This window comes from Phaethon aethereus, assembly GCF_964289735.1.
Source record: "Phaethon aethereus genome assembly, chromosome: 7".
Classification (NCBI taxonomy): Eukaryota; Metazoa; Chordata; class Aves; order Phaethontiformes; family Phaethontidae; genus Phaethon; species Phaethon aethereus.
This window is the reverse complement of record NC_138583.1, coordinates 10,242,562-10,262,091: the sequence shown is the minus strand read 5'-3', so window position 1 is coordinate 10,262,091 and position 19,530 is coordinate 10,242,562. Positions and strand designations below refer to the sequence as shown.

Genomic DNA, 19,530 nt, shown 5'->3' with positions numbered 1-19,530 from the left:
TGTGGAAGAACGAGGGTAGAGAGCTGCTCACTACTTCTATGGCTAAGGTTATTAAGGTTAAGCTTTATTATTCCTATTGTATATGTGCAGATGAACAAACAGGAACTAAGCATGAAAAATCTTGCATAATTTTGAAACAATAGTGTGGATTCAGAAACTTCTCAAATATTATTTTCCCGTAAGTAATAGCTGACTGGAAAAATCCCATTTTACAATGTCAGAACATGAGCAGTTGTGAATGCTAATGAGAAACTACCTCTAAATCAAGGAGCTGCCAGGATTTTCCCATTACAGTTTCTCTAAGGCTAAAGTCAAGATAAAATGCTGTGGTTATTACTGGGATGCAAAAGGCCTGTGCTGTAGTGCCAGCTGATGGGCTTGTTTACAGTCATAGACTTTACACACAGGAGTCCAGACATGCAGCCTGCCACAAGCTTTTAAAAAAATGAATGGTAATCATGAGGAAAAACTCAATAAGCAAGTGTTTTTTTGCCTTATGCCTTTGTTTAAAAACCTTCTTTAAATAAAAAAAAAAATAAAGCTACAAAAAGAAAGAAAATACCATTTTTTTACACTTAGAAATTACGGGAGCCTGTTTCTTCTTTTTTTTTTTTTTTAATACTTTGATCATATATGATGAGCCTGATGACTCCAGTGGAGTTAATTGGTCATTAGTTACTTCAAAGCACGTAGTGACAGGTTTAGTCTGTCACTTAGACAAGATTTGTTTGTGTTATTCATCCAAAAAGTCTTGGGTTTATAGCAGTTACAGAGTAAAATAAACCTATATGCGCAGCACATTTTTAGGCTAGATATCTACAGCTACATGAGTCTTTTCCTAGTAAGAAAACATCTCCAGTATTGTTAGTTTGGCAATTATTTCTAGAGGTCTAATTATAAATGCTAGTAGAGCTATTGCCTGAGTGTTTATTCTGCAGCATGTGGTTTATGCCAATATGTTTCTAAAAAATAAAACAAGCAGAAAGTCCAGTTTTCAGTTGACTCTACATGAAGTAATTGCAACTCCACTGGAAATTATGTATCAATTGTTGCATTTGTCTAGCAGGCACAACTACAGGCATTAAATACTTTAGCTGGTAATTTAAAAGACACCGGATTTGTTTACATTGACCACAGATACATTTACTTAAATCAATTGGTTTACATGTACTTGCCTATTACAGCAATCACACAGTGAATGTTTTTATCTACAAACTGAAGTTTGGCTCCTGTGACTGTGAGTGAGGAACATTGGCTTTTTCTGCTTTACTAGCTTTATCTTTAATCACACTTACAGTCTTTAATGGGTTGTGAGACCCCATAATTGAGGTGGTAAGGTCAATGGGGCATCTTGTTATGCTACACATTTTTGTTGCAAATTTTACATACTAATGTAAATTTTGTATGAAATTAATGTATGAAATGTTTGCCGTAGAAAAGGGAGCCAAGAATTTGAGTGGCTCAAGAAGGTGGGTCCAGCTAATGGCTGGTTGAAAAAAAAAAAGTCTAAGAACGATGAGAGCAGTTGTCTTTAGGGAATGACACAATTGTAAGATACAGCCAGTATCTGAAATGTGGAAGGGAATGATTTTGTCTAGCAATGGCAGATCTGAGGGAATTAAAATAACAAAAAAATAATAAAAAACTGCACTTGTGATTATCTTAATTCATCTTCTAAAAGCCAGGAGATACTAATCTCTGTTCGGTGTCTTTTATGTATGTGACCATACCTGCCATGCCCAGATCTTCTGATCACCTCTCTGGCCATGGAGGTGCTGAGCATCGCCTCCACTTTTAGTGCAGAAATACAGTAAAGAGACATTTTTATACCAGCTAAGAATTGTGGTCTAGACCACTCCCTGTGAGGGTAATTTCTGAGATAGGTTTTTGGCTAAGTGGTCCATTTGCTAAAGGCATATGTTTATTTTCTTACTCAAGCAGTCACCATCCTTCTGAATTCATGCTACAGGAACTGCTGGTGAGCTTGGTTACCTGCTGTGACCCCCGCTGTGTCCTTTGGCGACCATCTGTGTCTCTCACAGGATATTTCCAATGGAGGTGCAGCATGGAGAATCTCCCGTGGCAGTGGCTGTTCTTATCAAACGGGGCACTGCAAGAAAGGCACATGCAATCCTTAGGGCACACAATACTCCATATTATCTCTTCCGAGGAAATTCTGCCAGCTAAAGGGGCAGTAGTTGCCTCACCACACCCAGGCAAAGGCTGTGCTTCCCTCCTTGACACCAGTACTGATTATCTGCTTATTGGGCCAGCAAAGCACTTGACTTAAACTCAGAATTTGCTCACTGTGCACTGTGATGTTTAGAGAACTGAAGAAACTGTGCTGCTCAAAAAGCAAGATACACTGTGCTTTTGTACAGTACTGATTGTCAATAAAATGTAATTTAGCTAAAACAAAAGTACTGATTGTCAATGAAGTACAATTAGCTAAAACAAAAGGCATATTTCTGACAAAAAGCTTCCACGGGAGTAGAGGCAGTAGAAGTGATCCAGAAAATACTGACATTATTAAAACTGCAGGTTTAATTTTTACTTTTTTTAATATCCAAACTCTCATGTTCAAACAGAATGGCAGCATGAGCAGTAGGCATTTGTAAAGTTGTTATCAGCTGAAAGCTGTGTTAAAGAACATAAGCTAAATATGTTTCTGCTACTGAGCTTCTACCAAACATGCACTCCTACACATGCTGGGATCCATACGCCAAACCTGGTGTGAAAAAGGTTGCCACAGAAACCCTCCTGTGTGTGTTGAATACCTTTCTTATTTGTATACAGAAAGACAGAAGTGTGTCTTTTAACAGCCAGATCATCCATCCCCAGGATGTAAGCAAATCCATGGGATGTGATGCAGCTTTTTTAAAAAACAAAGAAGGAACTAAATGTAGCATGTAATCATTTAGATCAAGACTGGAGGAAAAATGGTCCTGTTCAATGAAATGTACAGGAAACATTTAGGAGACCAGAATATAACTTTTGGGATTGTTAAAGAGAGAAAGAAAACCGACACGAATTCTCTCAGGTTTTATTACATTTTTGAATTCCCATCAACCACCAGGGTGTTCATTTTGTACTTCACCAAAGTGCCATATGCAGAGCTAGAGAAATAACAGGAGGTTTGGGGTTTGATGTAACTCTCAGAGTTAGCCCAAATCCAAAAGTGTGCAATGTACACAGAGAAAGACTGTTCACACAGCCTTACTTAAAGCTGCTTAACAGCTTAAAATGATAAAAAGTCCTTAACACAATTTAAGAACTTAAACCACTTAAACTGTTTGAAGCAGGTTGCGAGTTTGAAAGAGTTTTAGTGGGGGTGGGAGAGGCAGCCCTGCTGAGCTGCGGCTCTGGGGACAGGGCTGGCAGGCTCTCACACGGTGTGTCCTGGCAAAGGTGGGAGCCAAACTCGGGAGGCCTGGAGTGATGTGATGGAGAAGATGGAAGAGTTTTCTATGTATTTTTATGTAGCATTGTGTATATGCCCGGATTGCTTTGCTTTGCTTTAAATAGTGTTGCAGGGAATCTTACAGGTATGTGAGGTGTTAGCCATGGCATTCCCCCCATGAAACAGCAAAGAGGGTGGTGGAAAAATATTGTCTATGACAAGTCTTCAGCTGGGGAAAACAACTTCGGGGCCAAGGAGAGGCTCCTCAGGAGCATTTTGAAGAAATCTTCTGCAAGGCAAAATGTTTTGCTTTTATGGCTCCAGGAGCTGGAGGCAGGTGGGAGGTGGCATGAGTGGGCCTTTCAGGTGTTTTAAGGAGGATTTTTTTTCTGAAAGATTGGTTTTGGGGAAAAAGAAATGAGGGGATCAGGGAGGCAGGGACGGTTGCGTTAGTTTGACTGATCTCAACCAGTCTTAGTCGGTTGGACATACCGGAAGCATCTGGTGTCGTTACTAAGTGATGTTAAACATTTATAAAACATAAACCATGTTTATGAGATCCAGTTTGGTCCCTGCAGCTGCATGTGATGGTCAGTGGTTGAGAGAGAGTGTGTGTGTGTGTGTACACGCTCAGATGAAAGAAATGGGGGCACTGCACAGAAGTAATACTTAAGGACAAAGAAAAGGGGCACAGGAATGGGAATGAATGTCTGAAAGTGGGAAGCAGGATGCTGCTTCTGATGGCAGTGATGCCACCTTAAATGTTTCGAAACTTGGCCTGGTTTTCATTGATGCAGGCAGTGATTTACACCTTTCTGTGCAGAAAAGGCTGTAAAACAGGAGTGAATTACATTCTGTACAGTTTGAAACTAAATGGTGCGTTCACAGCGGCTCACTGAGGCCCATTTACACTTCCAGAGTGGTATGATGAGTAAATGAAAGTTAGGCCTGTGTGTGAATGAAAAATACCTGTTTTACCAGAGGCTGTGAAAAGAGAGAGAGAGAGACTTAGTGGAAATTGGAAGGGAAACTTTTATTTGTTTGTTTAAAATAGTCGTATTGATTTGGAGTCAGATGGAGTATTGGTGTAACTGCAAACTAATTCCACTGAATTCTGCAGGGTATTTCTGGTGTTGTTGATGGGGCTGGAAGTTTGTATTTATAATCTGAGTTTTTCCTGTGCTTGAGTAAGTCTTTATTGCACTACATTCTTGGCATCGTAATATTTAACATGACTTTTTTGGGGAAAAAAAAATCTTACTTGGGTAAATAAGAGCTCGGGTATAGTTAAATTCATATGATCTCAATACAATTGAATTACTCCTTGGTTTCCTTTTATGATGAGGAAGGAGATATGCAAATGTTACTTGGTGAGGGTAAGTGCTTTCTGACTAACAACAGACACAGAAAGAAACCATTTAATGAATGAAAACTCAGTAATGTACTACATAATACTAATATCTCAATATTGCTTGAATTTCAGAACATTTCAGGATCTGTCCAAACAAATGGATATATCTTATGGTACAGTCAGGGATTCAGCAGTGTATGAATACTTTAAAGCAAAAGGGACAAACCCTTTGGAGCAGGATAACACATTTGCTGAACTGTGGAGGACTATCAGTAAGAATAATGGGGCAGATAATTGTGTATCGAACCCTTCTGAAGGCATCAGGAAGGTAAGGCTGGATCACAGGGGTTTTAATTTAATTTTTGCGCTATATCAATGTTGTTTGCATGGAGTTAATAAAGTTGAGTTACAAGAAAGCAATTACATAGTCATTTTAAACAAAAATATCCCTATCTAAAGTTCTTTTTAGTAACTCAGTGGCAGATAAGAGTCATATTTTGGGGTCATGGTTTTGAATTTAAGTACCGTAGCTCTGCCTAAATCTTCAGTATATGAGTCCTTCTTTGGATCTGGCCATAAGGTTTCAAAGTTTCTTGGGAGCTCTGATAATAACATTCTGCATGTCATTCTTCTTATTGTCCAGGTACTGACTCTTGTCCTTTGCTCATTTAAGTGTTGTTTTTTTCTGAGCTAATGAATTGAACTTACTGGAAACATGAGTAAGAATCAAGGGATTCACTGAACATATACTCATTTGTCTTAGAACAGAAATTTAATGCAAGAATTTCTTTGTTTATTCCAAACTTAAAGAAAATACATAAGCTCCTTCACATGTCACAATGCTTTCACTTAATTGTTATTTCTCTCAGGTATGACTACAGATTTTTTTGGTGAAACTGAGCATTAATGTGGGATTGAAGGACTGATATATAATGGCTTGGGATCCTACATCCTTGTGCTGAGTCCTGTGATAAGCAGCCTAGTTGAGATCATGCAAATACAAATGTCCCTGCTTTCTCACTCTTTAACTGCCTCTTCTCTGCTTCCCATCTTGTAGCTCAACAAAAACAGATAGTAGGTAACATCAAACCACATGTGTCCAGGAGTATGTTATGGCAGAAGGGATGCAGCAGTAGTCAGTGAAAGTTTAATGTCCTACTCCTTTAGTGAAAAATGTCCACTTTATTTGTCAACTGATTTTTTTCACAAAGCAAACTAACAGCTGTTATTAACGTAGTGATTGTTTGATCAAAGTTATTCTGTTGATTCTGAACAGATATATTATTAGTTCTTTATGCTTTTGTAAGTTGGAAATAAGAAAATGATTGGGGCTTGAGTTTCTTTTTTTTTTTTTTTTTTAATTTTTGAAAACTTTTCTGAACAGTCGGAGGGAAAGCATCCAAAATTTACTGCATTTTACCGTGCCACAACTGGGCTGAACACAGTAACACAGGCCATCCCATTTCCCAAATCAAAGTCCTTTAACATAAGATTATCAACTGCTTGTGTGACTTTTGGACAAAATCTTTATACAAACACTCTTCTCTCTCCCAGCATGGGAGTTTTTAGTCAATAGTTTTGGTTCACCCTGCCTTTTACTCCGTCTCCCAGATGAGCTTTCCTAAAGCCCTCTGCCCTCAGCTCAAGTAGCCTTTCTTCCTTGGTATGAGGTAGAGCTCTGGCAATAGCAAAGTCTGCAGTGTGGTGATTTTTTTTTTTTTAATCTGCTCAGCACTTTATGAAAATGAGGCTTCTATTTTGAGAGACTTTGTTAGCTTTAAAGGAGGTAGAAATAGAGACATTAAGTAAGTACTTTTCTATGTCCCCTGGCATTAAAACCAATAATAAAACAGCTGACCTTAGAAAAATTCACAGTATTTAATTTTTTTTTTCTTTTTTACAATTCTTATGTCAGTGGATGCTCTTTAGCCTTGAGATTGTAAATACTCTTATTCTGTAAGCCTTACTGCCTGCTGCCATTTACGATAGCTAGATTTGACTAAGCCAGAAATGTAACTGTAGATCTGCAGGCTGTTCAGAATACCAATTACATTGTCTGTATGGAGCTGGCAGCTCCATCCTGTCTATGCGATAATAACTTTTCATTTTAAGTTTGATTTCAATATTGTAGGGTGATTTTTATATAACTTGATCAGCTCATTCAATTAACATCAACAATAACCAAATTTACTCCAGTCGCCAAAGCTGACCAAGACTGCTATTTGATTAGACACCTACATAAATTTGGCTTAATATTTAATAACATTGTCAACTAAACTCGTGTGTTTATAGTTTAAATGTTGCTTTTTCTATTTCTTTGAATAAACAGGCAAGTTTTCCATGTCAAGTATTATGGCTAGAAATTTGATTTTTCTAAAGGAGAATTGATATCAGCCAGGGAAATGGGACTTTCCATCTGTAAACATGTTCTGTGGCATGAAAGAGATGTAATTGTGCCTTAGAAATGTATTTTATAGGAAATGGGAATCTAAATCTCTCTAGCATAAAAGATCCCTAACACATTTTTCTGAATGAGAACTCGCCCAACACAATGCAAAAAACCAAAAAATCACTACTACCCTTTCTTCCCCCCTTGCCCTTTCCATTTTCTTCAGACAGCATCACAGTTCAGCTGCAGTTAGAAACAGAGCAATGCCGCTTCAATGCAAAACAGGAGAGTGCTGCATATTTATGGTACAAGCAGGTATTTCAGATGTTTCCTTCTATTCCATTTACCTCTCCATTTCCCAGAGATTTTCCTGCTCCCTTTGGCTAAAAACCAAAGGGTAATAGTGGAAGACAGTCCTGAAAGCTTTTGTGGCATTTGGTTGCCATGGCAGAGGTCTCTTTTCAGACACAGCACAGTCCCTGCAAGCCACAGTGACCATCTCCCATTGTCAAGGCACAGCTTTTGCAACACTGGTAGAGCCGTGGAAAGGGCATTAATGCACTGCAGAATCACGTAAGCAACAGAAGGACGTTTCAGAGCCAGAGAGGCAAGTTGCTTTTGTTGTACTCCCAAGGCAATCGAAAGTAGTCATTGCAGACGGAAAACATTCTCCTATTCACAAATGTCTCTGCATAGCGTAAGAGGAGGTTACCAGACAAGTCACCACGCCATACAAAACGCTATTTTGCCGCTTCAGTTTTCTGGTACTATAATAGATGAGGATTGACTAATGCTGTCATATGGAAAGTTTCTTTCTGGGTCATGCGACAGCCAGGATCCCCAAGAAGCATGCAGTTGGTAGCTCCTGCTGTCTGATCCCAGGTGGATGTTGGTACTGGAATCGCACGCGTTTCTAATCCATTTGTAAATCTCGGCAAACTGTTTGCATAATACCCAGTGGCAGTCAGTTCTTCAGGGTAATTATGAGTTACCACAACATATGTAATAACCTGTGGCTTTTTTCACTGTGGGCAGACATTTTTGCTTTGAAAGAATGAAGTAATATGATCCCTATGTAATCCCATATATATCTTCTATATACATACACAAGAGATTTAAACTGTTATTCTTGTGTTTTTTAAAAGCTTTGCTTTGGTGGAGACTGTTTGTTCCCCCGTCCAATCCATTTGGTGCCTAAATTTCTCTGAATCCTTTCATGCTTTCCTGTGTATCACTTTTGATGAAAAGTGATTAAAACTAAGTACAGTATGAAATGTGAATCTATCATTGATTTAGGCAATGGCACAGTAGAAGGTTTATTCCTTCCATTTTTGCTTCCTTCAAAAGGTTTCTCTCCATTAATGAACGCTAAACATTAAATCAGATTGTTTCTTGTTGCACAGTCACCTCTACCTCTGTTCATTTTTATTTTGAGAATAAAAGTAATTTAAAAGTTCAATGAATAGAATTTTTTAAAACTATTCTTTCCAATAATTTATTGTCCACAATTAATTTTATATTGTGAATTGTGGTTGCTCATCCATATGTTTTCATGGGTCCTCATAAATGTCTCCATTTCTTGACCCATCAGCCTTTGGAGTAAAAGCAAATGCTTCCTTAAAGCCTGAATATATTACATCTTTTAGTGGCTCCTTAATGATATTAATTTTTAAATCATTTGAACAGGATTAAATGGCATGTTTTCTTTTTATTAGAACTGTGTTGCTTCTCTTAAAGCACTTTTTTATAGATAATAAATGTTATCCAAGCATGGTTTTGAACTACTTCACTAATGCCAATGTAAAGGTCACTTTTTGATATTTCTGTGGTACCAGCCATATAATGAGATCAGCTACAGTGATGCTCTGTTCTGGCAGTAAATTAATGATGAATGTTGCATTATTCTGACACTTTCGTCTTTAGTATGGTAGCTTCTTCATAAGTTTCAAATAAATCACAGACATACCAGTGATTAAGCTGAAATTCATCTTTTTTCCAGTTATTATTATTTCTTACCTTGCTTTCTTTTAAAAACCATCATTTTACCATCATTAAGCCGGGTTCCTTTGAACAACTCTTCCATCTCCCTCCATGTTGAAGAGTGACATTATGACATTGCCTACTGCTTTTCTGAAGTATTGTTGTTCTCTTTGTGGTCCTCCTTATATCTAGGAGGCAATCTTTCTTGGCCTTTTAATTTTTCATGATTGTGAAGAAGAAATATTTTTAGTATAACTTTTGCCTAGGGGGTTCTTTTTTTCTTAAATATGTTTTCTTAAACCTCTTCAACCAAAGCTAAATCTGGCGTCTTTGGTATAAACCACCATAGTAGTGGGTGGAATAAATGCATGCTGCTTTGGCTGAATTTCTGTTAAAGATATTCCTGAAAGTTTAACCGGGCTATTTTTGTTTTGTTCTGCAATATGCCTGCATGCTGAGAGTCACAATAAGGCTATAGCAAAGGAGCAAAATATGAAAGCCAATTAAAAGTCTAAAGTATTAAATTTTAGCTTATTATTCTGTGTTTCATTTCAGTCATTCATTATTCAATCTATCTTACCTATTCTCAGCTGGGATTTGCCACATTCCCTTTCACCATCTCTCTAAATTATCTTTGCAATGATGTCTGATCACTAGAACACTTTTGTTCTATTTTGGGCCCTAAAAACATACGATGCAGGCTTTAGATGACTGAGCTGTGAATGCAAGAGCCTAAGGATATGGATACTTGCTGTATTGTGGCCAGAACTCGGTTGCATGGGTAGGTACATCTGTGTCATACGCAACTAGGGAGCTTTGATACGTTTCCTGCTCATACATCCCATGGGACAGTTGCAGGTGTTTCCTGTAATTCTTAGTTTTCCTACCTCCACTACCCTTCTGGCCTGGAAGCTAAGGGGTATGCACATGTGCACGCTTGCATTCTTTCATGTGACAAAAATGAAAAGCTTAAACTACTTCTAAAAAAGTTTTGGTTTGATTTTTGCTTAAAAATAAGTGTCAGTTTGATTTTATTTGGCTTTTACTGCTTGCTAGTTTTACTGCTTTTACTATATAAAAAGTAAACATATCTCAGGCACACTTGTATGTCTGTAGTTGTGTTTCTACATACTTTTTTCAGTTTTTCAGGGTTTTTTGTCAGTTTTTCTTTAAATTGAACAAATGATACTGCTCAGCAGTCACAACAGGTATTGAACAGGGATGTGAAGGATGCTGAATTTAGACAGCAACTAAGCACTTGGTCATAAGGAAGCTTTCCATGCAATGAACACACCAATAGTACAAGATCTCCACTCTTCAAAGAAGAAAATTACACACGTGGAAGAAGTTTTCAGAGAGACAAATCTTCCCTTAAGGAAAAGGGATCTTTGGAGATTCTGGTTTTGGTAAACAGAAAAGGGAAAGTCTTACATCCAGTATTTCTGGGAGTTGAGAAGTATGCATATAAGAGTTTAAAACTTAGATTCCTATTTATGCTAAAAAGATCAGGCTGCCAGAGAATAATGCTTTACAGATGTGATGGCACAGGATAGAATGATCTATACCATAAAAAATGTAAAATTGATGCGAAGAGACCTGGTGGACTTTGTTTATTGACCACTTGCAGTTGTAGGACATAGGATAGCAACATTGCAAATGCAAGAAAGTAGACCTTTTCAAAAGATCTGCTTTCTGACATTGAAAATCAGTGTACAGAGCTCTTCTATATAAAATAACATACAGAAAACTGAGCCTTGAAAAGTGTAATCTGTAATGGGATTTTTCTCTAGACATTGCCTTATAATTGAAATTGAGTATTTGAGGAAGATTTTGTTCCTCAATTATTGCTAAGAAAAAGATGAGGAATGTATGACATGTTGTCAGCGTTCTTCTTTTCTAAATTGTAAATCTATTTACAATTCTGAAACAACTAAAAGATACAGCTCTTTAAAACAAATAAGCAAACATGCAAAAAAACCAACCACAAAAATGCAAGACACATTTTAGCACAGTGATTTACGTCAAATCTTTTCTGGGTCTTCTCTTTCTGGACATCCATCAGACAAGTTTTTGCTCTCTAATAACACAGATTTTTATAAATTCTGTGTGCAGTAACAAGTGATGTTGTCTCTGGTCCCATGAGTACATATTTTTGATGCGTTTGAACTTGGACAGTTTTCTATCATAGGTGGCAATAGCCTATGTACTGTTTACCATAGAACACAACCTGCCTGAGATGTGCAAAAATAGGGTCCTTCCCTGCCAGGAACACAGTGGGACTGATGCCCATTGCCTACTTTCCCTAAGCAGGTAGGAGGCCTATCAGCACCACTGCAGATGTGAAAGCATAGAATGTGAATCATTAAAGCCCATCACAGGTAGAGCAGAGGGCAAGATGCAGAGATTTGCTGCTACCAAAACAGTTAGCTATGGGTACATGATCATTCAGCAAATACCTTTGAAAAGCACATTTTAGGCTTCCAAGAATGTAGGTTGCTGGCTGAATGTAGGCTAGATGCCTTGAGGAATCGCTCCCTTGCCATCCTTAATTTTTTTACGCATCCTTGTGTTGGTAGGCTATGAACCATTTTCTGGCTGTTGCATATAGTTAAGAGTGATTTGTTTGTTCTTTCCTCCTTTGTGCCACCGTTACCAGTTTAGGCAGACAGCCAGGTATAGTATTACAATGCAGATGTGGAACTCTTGCTCTGGTCTGGTTTCATACAGTGACATTGAAGTGAGAGATATTTTTATGAACATGCTAGTTTAATAAGTTGTGTCAGCTAAATCAATGTATTATTTTAACAGTAGAGTCCTGTGGCTCCTATTTGAATAACTCCTGTAAGGCTTATATTGTAGTTTAGATTTTAATGATCCTTTGTCCTCATACAGCAGTAGTTGTCTGAGGCTATATGCATTAATTACTATTACTCTGAACTGATGAGGGAGGTGGCAAAGGAGAAAATGGGGACAAACCCACAATGGTGGCATGCCCTTAACAAGAAATTATTTTCAAAGTGGTCAGTACAGGCTCATTTAAATCTTACCAAAGAGAAAGGATATAACTTTTTTACTCTGGTTTAATTCAGAAGCAAATGAATTTGGGGATCTTTGATTGCCTTGATGCAGATAAAAGGAAAGGTGGGGAAAGAGGTGGATTGTTGGCAGGTAGCTTACAGAAAATCCAGACAGCACACTTTTAATCTTTGTTTCCCTGGTTTCTACCCACTAGAGGATAACTTACCCATTTGATTTATTGTCATGTTTAAACAACTGTCAGGGACTTCAGAAAGCTATGGTTTATATCAAAGCATGGTGAAGTAAAATTAGCTTAATTGCTCAACTGTAGAATCCAGTATAATAAAATAACTAAGGGAGGCTTATAGGTGAATTCAAAACTTAGCTTACACAAAAATGGAAAATATGTGAAGGATGAGCTAATTCCGTGTCAGAGCTGCAGCCCTTTGCTAGGGAGTTTGGTGATTCCGTCCCCATAAAGAAAGATATGAAGGACTTCAGCTCCCTGCCTTCCTTTGTTCTAACCTAAAGATACATCTGAAATCACCCAAAGTTTAAAAAAAAGCAAGCAGAGAAGTCTTACATTCGTGACTATTAATTTATTTGTATTAGATATTCCAGCCCATCGGTTCTGTTGTGCTCTGTATGTTCACTAGAGACTTAAAAACATACTACTTAAATATATTAGGAAACCAATGATTACTTTAACCAAACAAAATCACGACTTTTTTCTTTACTGAATCCCTATCCAGAGATGTTTCTTACATCTTATGTTAAGTAAGGTGATTTACATTCATCATATGCACTGTGTGCAGGCATTGGTTTGAATCCCAATTAAGGCTGACATTTAAGGACATCTGCATGAGTGTGTGCTAAAATAAAACAATATTTGTCCCAAAACCGAGATCATAGGAGACTCTGGTGACTGTTCTTACCTGTGACAAAAAGAGGGAACTCTCTAAGTTCAGAATGTGGCTTTTGTTACAGGACTAGCATACCTCTCGGAAGGGACTTTGTTTATTTACACATTTATATGAGGAAAGCTGCAAAGTTACCATTTTGGTGACTGTGATAATTAGGAAGCACCACTTTGTGTTCATACTGTACCCATCTAATTACGTGAATGTATGGAACTGGTGACGCTCCATGTCTCTTACAAAACTTAACATCAGATTTCAGTAGCTAAGGCAATAGCTTTCATTTATAATTAATAACTTGTTATGTAAGCTTTGCCTACACTTACATAGTTGGCTGTGTTGTCCTATGTAGTCCTGCTAAAATTGGAAGACATTTTAGTGAGGTTTGAAGTAGATGAGGTACTGCTGGGAAGGAAGAGTGTTAGAAACGTACTAAGATGTTGGAGGTCTACAGATAAACTGTGTTCTAATGAAATATCACCATGGAGTAATGACAAGCTCAGGGTTTGTTTATTTGCTTAGGTTTGTCCTACCTAGAAATGTAGTTTAGTTTAGATTATGTTGTGTTCATGCTGTATTTACAGGCAAAGAAAGGAAACTATGCTTTCCTGTGGGATGTGACAGTGGTGGAATATGCCGCGCTGACGGATGATGAATGCTCTGTGACAGTCATTGGAAACAGCATCAGCAGCAAAGGATACGGGATAGCACTCCAGCATGGAAGCCCCTACAGAGATCTTTTCTCCCAGAGGTAAACTGAAACAAAGCTCATTTTATAGGATTCCTCTCTACAACCAGCAACCATTTGTGGTTCACATTAATTTTGGCAATTATTGAATAAAGGACAGTGAATAAGTGACAGCAGAGAGGTTATAAGTTCAGGCTTCAGCAAAGCTGCTACTTCTTTCTGTTCCATGTGCATCTGCATAGGGAGGAGGGGACTGGAAGTGGTGTGTGGCCTCACACCTCCAGGCAGCACTGCCTCTGGCAGAAAAAGGACTGATGTCCTCAGAGCTTTGTATGAGCTAACGGAGAGATTGAAGAGAAATCTTTGATTCATGCTACATTTTGCAGGCTATGAAGCAATGTGTTGCTCCTTACACTAAACAAGTAATAATGCCCTGGTTTATCCTTTAGGATGGAGAGACAGGTCGAAGACACAACGGTACAGGAAAACAACTGCTGAGTATTGTGTGGGATTGCCAAGACTATGAGACTATAAGACTATGCCATTTAGCAATCTCTGAGCTATCAGCTAAAAATATCTTTTTCATGTGAATGCATACACTGAAATGAAGACATGCAGTTGTGCAGGCATGTGTGGCCTTAGCAGAAGGTGAGCGGGTGCTCTGCTCCAGGCAGGGAGCTGAAGCAAGGTTTCCTCGTCTCGCTCCTTCTTTATAAAAAGGGGTAAAACGCCAGCTGCATAACCAGAGACAAAGCTGCCTCAAGAGAAAAGATTGTTAGTAAACAGCTAAACCAGTTATCAAACCAAATCCAAAATGAATCACTCATGGAGAGAAGGGACACTTCACAAGAGGCAAAACAATGATTAATTAGCAATTGTTAACACGGTAATTCAGGCATGAAGTAACAGCATTGAAGTAAAATCCTTTTGAATAAACTGCATTTGCTGAAGTAAATGAGTTGGTCGCTGCTTAAACAGATTCGTATTAAGTGGCACACAAGTAGTAGCATGTTTAGTCTCACATGATTTTGAAATTATTGTGGGAGAGCAGCAGTGGAGTGGGTTGAGCATTTCGCTAGTGGGACCAGCTGTTGCAGCTGAATGTAGCCAGAACAGCCATGACTAACTGGAATATGGTGATTTCCCTTGGAAATGCTTCTTGCAATGCAGTGGAATTTTTGACAGTCTCTTCTTTTTCTAAAGTTACCCAGTGGAGTTTACCTGCTGCTGTGAGTAGAAAGCAATCCTGGTATAACAGATTTTCAGATTAAGAATACTACAAGGTGGTGGTAGTGGGATGGAGTTTTGAATTATGGGATGGTAGATTTAAGAGTTATGCAGCATGTGGAAAAGACCAAAAAAATGTGAAAAAGTATCATTGAAAATAATATGTGTCTCTTGAAATTTCTGCAGGATCTTAGAGTTGCAAGAAAGCGGAGATTTGGATGTTCTTAAACAGAAATGGTGGCCACGAATGGGACGTTGTGACCTGAATAGCCATACCAATGCACAGACAGATGGGAAGGCACTCAAGCTTCACAGTTTTGCAGGCGTTTTCTGCATTTTAGCAATAGGCCTTCTACTTGCATGTTTGGTGGCAGCACTGGAGTTGTGGTGGAACAGCAACCGTTGTCATCAAGAAACACCGAAAGAGGTCCATAATTTTTATTCTTATCACAATTAAAAGTAGAAAACACAAAAGAAAGAGAGAGTGAAGTTTTGGGATTTTAGGTGCTCTCATACAATAAATTTGGTTTATTTTGATTTGACATACTAAGCTTTGCATATAACTTTTTGGGTGGTTGTTTCTAAACAAATAAAAAAAACAAAACATGTCTTTTTTGGACATGGAAGGTGCCAAACTGACAGCCCTGGAGACTAAAGTCCTCTATTTATTTATAGAGCAGATACAGCATGGGCCACAGCAGTGCAAACTTCCCCACATTGCCCCACCAATGTGCCTCAACCCTGACCTGGAGAGACCACCTTTAGGGGTAAGAGAGTAGTTCAGAAACATGCTCTCAGCCTCTCTGCTGTGAGTGATAGGGAGGCCAGTCACGGGCACACAGTTGTGCCATCTGTGGTAATATTAGTTTTCTCTGATCTGAGGCCCCATCCATCGGCTGTGAGAACCATGTCCATCCTGTACAGGCTGCGCAGCTGTCAACAGCTGGTAGCTGTTTTCCTTCATGACTGACCTAAGCTGAGTTTGACAAGGTACATGAGCAATTAAAAATAAACCGGCTAGTTATTAATTGAATAAGCCATATTGCCATGACACTTTTTAAATGCTTCCTTTCTTTTGAAATCAGTTTTAAAGCAGGAGCCTCCGAGTAAACTGACCTTCATGCAACACATTTTACCTAGGAAAATATATCTGAGAATTTCTTGGTTTTGAAGTTTTTGTGCACAGCAGTGAGTAATAGTTAGCAATGCTATGATAGAATAATCAGGCTGTACTCAGATCTGTCTTGCATGAAGCCTGTATTTGTTTACATAGATTAAATGTTTAACAAACTAACCTCTTGTAATTTTGGAGACACTGAGGCCTTTGTAGCTGCTTTCATCTTGGAACAGATGTTTGTTGCAAGCAAATAATAGCAGCGAGCTGTACTACAGCTGGAAAATAGTACATAGCCCATCAATTCCAATCTATGTTTCTCACGTTGCCACGAGTACTACACTAATTGACGTACCTATCACCTGTAAGCAATTCTGGCAAATGGGATCTGAAGATATATGTTGCAGTCTGTAATGTTGTGAAATATTTATCAGTACGGTTCCATTCTTCTGAGTTCCTGCGTCTCCCATTTGAATTCATCCATCAAGTGATCAGTGATAAACATCTGTACCATGTTTGTGGGATGAAGCTGCAAAGTCGCTTGCCTATGCCTCCGCAACGTACAATAGCAAAAGGGAAATTTTGGTAAAAGGAAGCATGTCTCTGCTTTGCACAATGTAGCACTCCAAAAGCAGGCGCAGGGAGAGCACAACTAGGTACTCTTGCTTATAAAGAATCTTTCAATATGAACAGAAGTGCGTATTTAATTGCTCTTTGGTTAAATACTGTAGCGTTTTGCCCTGCTGCCTTGTAGAAGTCACTCCTGCTGTAATGTAACTCCAAAGGCCCCACTCCGCATTAGCGTTGCTAAGGCCTAAACCCTAGCAGGAGACGGTTCACTGCCTGCTGTGAAAGCCTGGCAGGGCAAGGGGCAGGGATGCCGTCTGAAGTGTTCTCCTGCTGCGTGTACACCAGCATGCATCTTGCCATACTCCGCAGTGCGTTCCTCTCTCGACGCTCAGGGACTCGCCTTTGTGCATCTTCGTAGAGTGAGATGAGAATATGCACCAAAGGCAGAGTTTCATATAGATAAGGGGAAATAATTCATGCTTTTATTGCAAGGAGTTTAAATACTCAGCTTCCACCTCTGAAAAAGGGTCTGTCTTCCTGAGTTCAGATGTTTTCTTTTTGCCCATCCTTCATTTCTCTTTGTATATCTGTAAGAAGGATTATTGCAGATCCCTGCCTACCCCATCCCATCTTTTCCCCCTTTCCCATCCCTCTCCTCCTCCTCCCCGTTCCTTCCAGCACATTCTTGATTAGGGTTGCTCTGTACATCCTCTTTTGCAGTTTCTGTGACAAACAATGGAATACTTTCAAGCTTCCGTTTCTTAAAAGTATACTAAAGTTACCCATATGGTAAAGCTGTACTTGGGAAGATGACCTGCGTGTGGGGCTGGGTCTGCCCTTAGAGCACAGCCAGTCTGGGTTGAGGGAGGCAAATGAAACTCAGGCACAGCACACACAGGCTCAGAAAGGTCAGTGATGTGGGTGCTGCCAAGAGAGGGAACAGAGTCAGTGGGAGCCCTGGCACAAGCAGGTGTTAAGGTTGAGAGAGAAAGTGTGCGGTCCCGAGGAGAGGGCACAGGGATGAGGGCTCACAGGCCGAGCCAGCCAGGAGGAAAGCGTAAGGAGAGCACGTGGGGCAGGCGGGATGGAACATAACGAGGGGTCCCCATAAAGGACAGCTGGGTGCCATGAAAGGCAGGCGGCTAGCAGCACCTTTGGATCAGGTCAGAGCAGCCAGAGGGAGGGGTGACTGCTGCTCAGCACCGTCCCAGGGACGGGCAGGGTCTTCAGGGATCCTCTGGTTAACCATGACAACAGCCACGTTGTTGTTACAACCTAAACTTAATTTTTACCCGGACCCTCTGCAGGTCGGGTCGTGTAACACCCCAGCCGCAACCTGAGCTCAAACCGCACGCCCAGAGCGGCCCCAGCCCGCAGGCAGCAGCCCAGAGCGGCGTCCCCGGCCGGGGCTCCAGCCCCCGCGGCCGCGGCGGCTCCGGCCCCTCAGCGCGGGCCTTGCAGCGGGCGGGCCCGCAGGTAGCGCGCCGCGCGCCTCATTCTGATTGGCCCGGGCGGCCGGGACCCCTGTAAAGCAGAAGCGGGGTACGTGACCAGCTGGCCCCCGGCTAATGGCCGCCCACCCCACGAGATGGCGCACGGCGGGCTGGGAGTGGGGACTGCTATCACAGTGACCACAACAGCCCATCAGATAGATTAGCAAACGAAAGTAGCAGATATTTCTTGGCAGATTAGTGGGCAGAGTTATTTTATTTACGTACTACTAGTGAGGAGGGATTGAAGTGGGATTGCTAATGGCTGCTGTGATTAAGATGGGAAACAGTTTCGGAAGAGATATGGTGTGCATTGGTTGAAGATACTTCAACGTGATTAGGAGAACGAAGTTTCAAAACTTTGGGAAGTACAGGATCCAAGTATGCGGGGAGCATCGAGTCCTGGGGATATCTCTGCTTGAGTCAAGAACAGTGGCAGAGCATTGCTTAGGGGACCAAAAGCACGAAGAGGATTTGATCTTCAGGAGTGTAATTGGGACACCTCATTTCTGTTGCTGTGTATTATCCAGCATTTCTACATCAATAGCCATAACAACGGAGCTATGGCATGTATAGTGTATACAGAACATCAAAATCTGCCTCTTAGCTTCATCTGATACTCCAGACAAGTTGTTAGGTCAGCAACAGCTGCAAACGTAAGTCATGCTGCTCATTTTCTTCTGCTTTTGGGAAGGCTTTGGCAAAACACGAGTGTTGTGATATCACCTAAGAATCCACTTCCATGTAGAAAACCGTAGTGGATTCAGGATTGAATGAGGAGTTGACATAACTTACAGAGCCCTTGTGTAATAGTCTTTCTGACTTGACCCACTTGGTAGGCTATATCATGCCAACAGTTGCCAACTCAAAAAACAGATATTGGGAAGATGGATGCACGACTGCTCTGGCAGATTTATGACAGAGTTGGGCAGCCATGCAGCTTGCTGGAGAGAGAGAGAGAGAGAAAGGATTTTTGTAGAGGCTATAATGTTGTATGTCGAGGGTCTTGCTAGTCTGTGGCTGAAAGAACATGCACAGCCCTTGTTAGCATTGGAGAAATGTTTTCAGATGACATTAAGATGTCGATATTTGCCAGTTTGTCTTTTCCTCTTCCACTTTGTGTTCGTTTGGCTTCTATGGAGGTTAGCCTCAGCCAATACATTCAGGTGTTCAAGGACTGAGATCTCTGTGTGGTAGAAATCACAACTCTTAATTACAATGAGTGTAAAAAATGTAGCATTAACTGGGAGGAACAGGAAGCGTATCCTTTGAAACCTGCCAGCATAACTTGGACTTTGATATTAAACTTATCTACATTTGTAGGGACTTTATAGGAAAAGTCAGATGGACACTACTTCCAACCGGAATATTTTTTTGCATTTTTCA

At 40.0% G+C, this 19,530-nt stretch overlaps 1 protein-coding gene across 1 annotated transcript in view; it reads left to right on the top strand.

Annotated features, from left to right (window-relative positions):
• Positions 1–19,530, top strand: part of GRID1 (glutamate ionotropic receptor delta type subunit 1) — a gene marked incomplete at its 5' end in the record, with an annotated part of 552,836 nt that overhangs the window by 518,279 nt on the left and 15,027 nt on the right. The window contains 3 exons of the mRNA XM_082002351.1: positions 4,884–5,079; positions 13,640–13,806; positions 15,157–15,397. Of these exons, the coding sequence (XP_081858477.1) occupies positions 4,884–5,079; positions 13,640–13,806; positions 15,157–15,397 (604 nt within the window). The remainder of the gene's footprint in view (positions 1–4,883; positions 5,080–13,639; positions 13,807–15,156; positions 15,398–19,530) is intronic.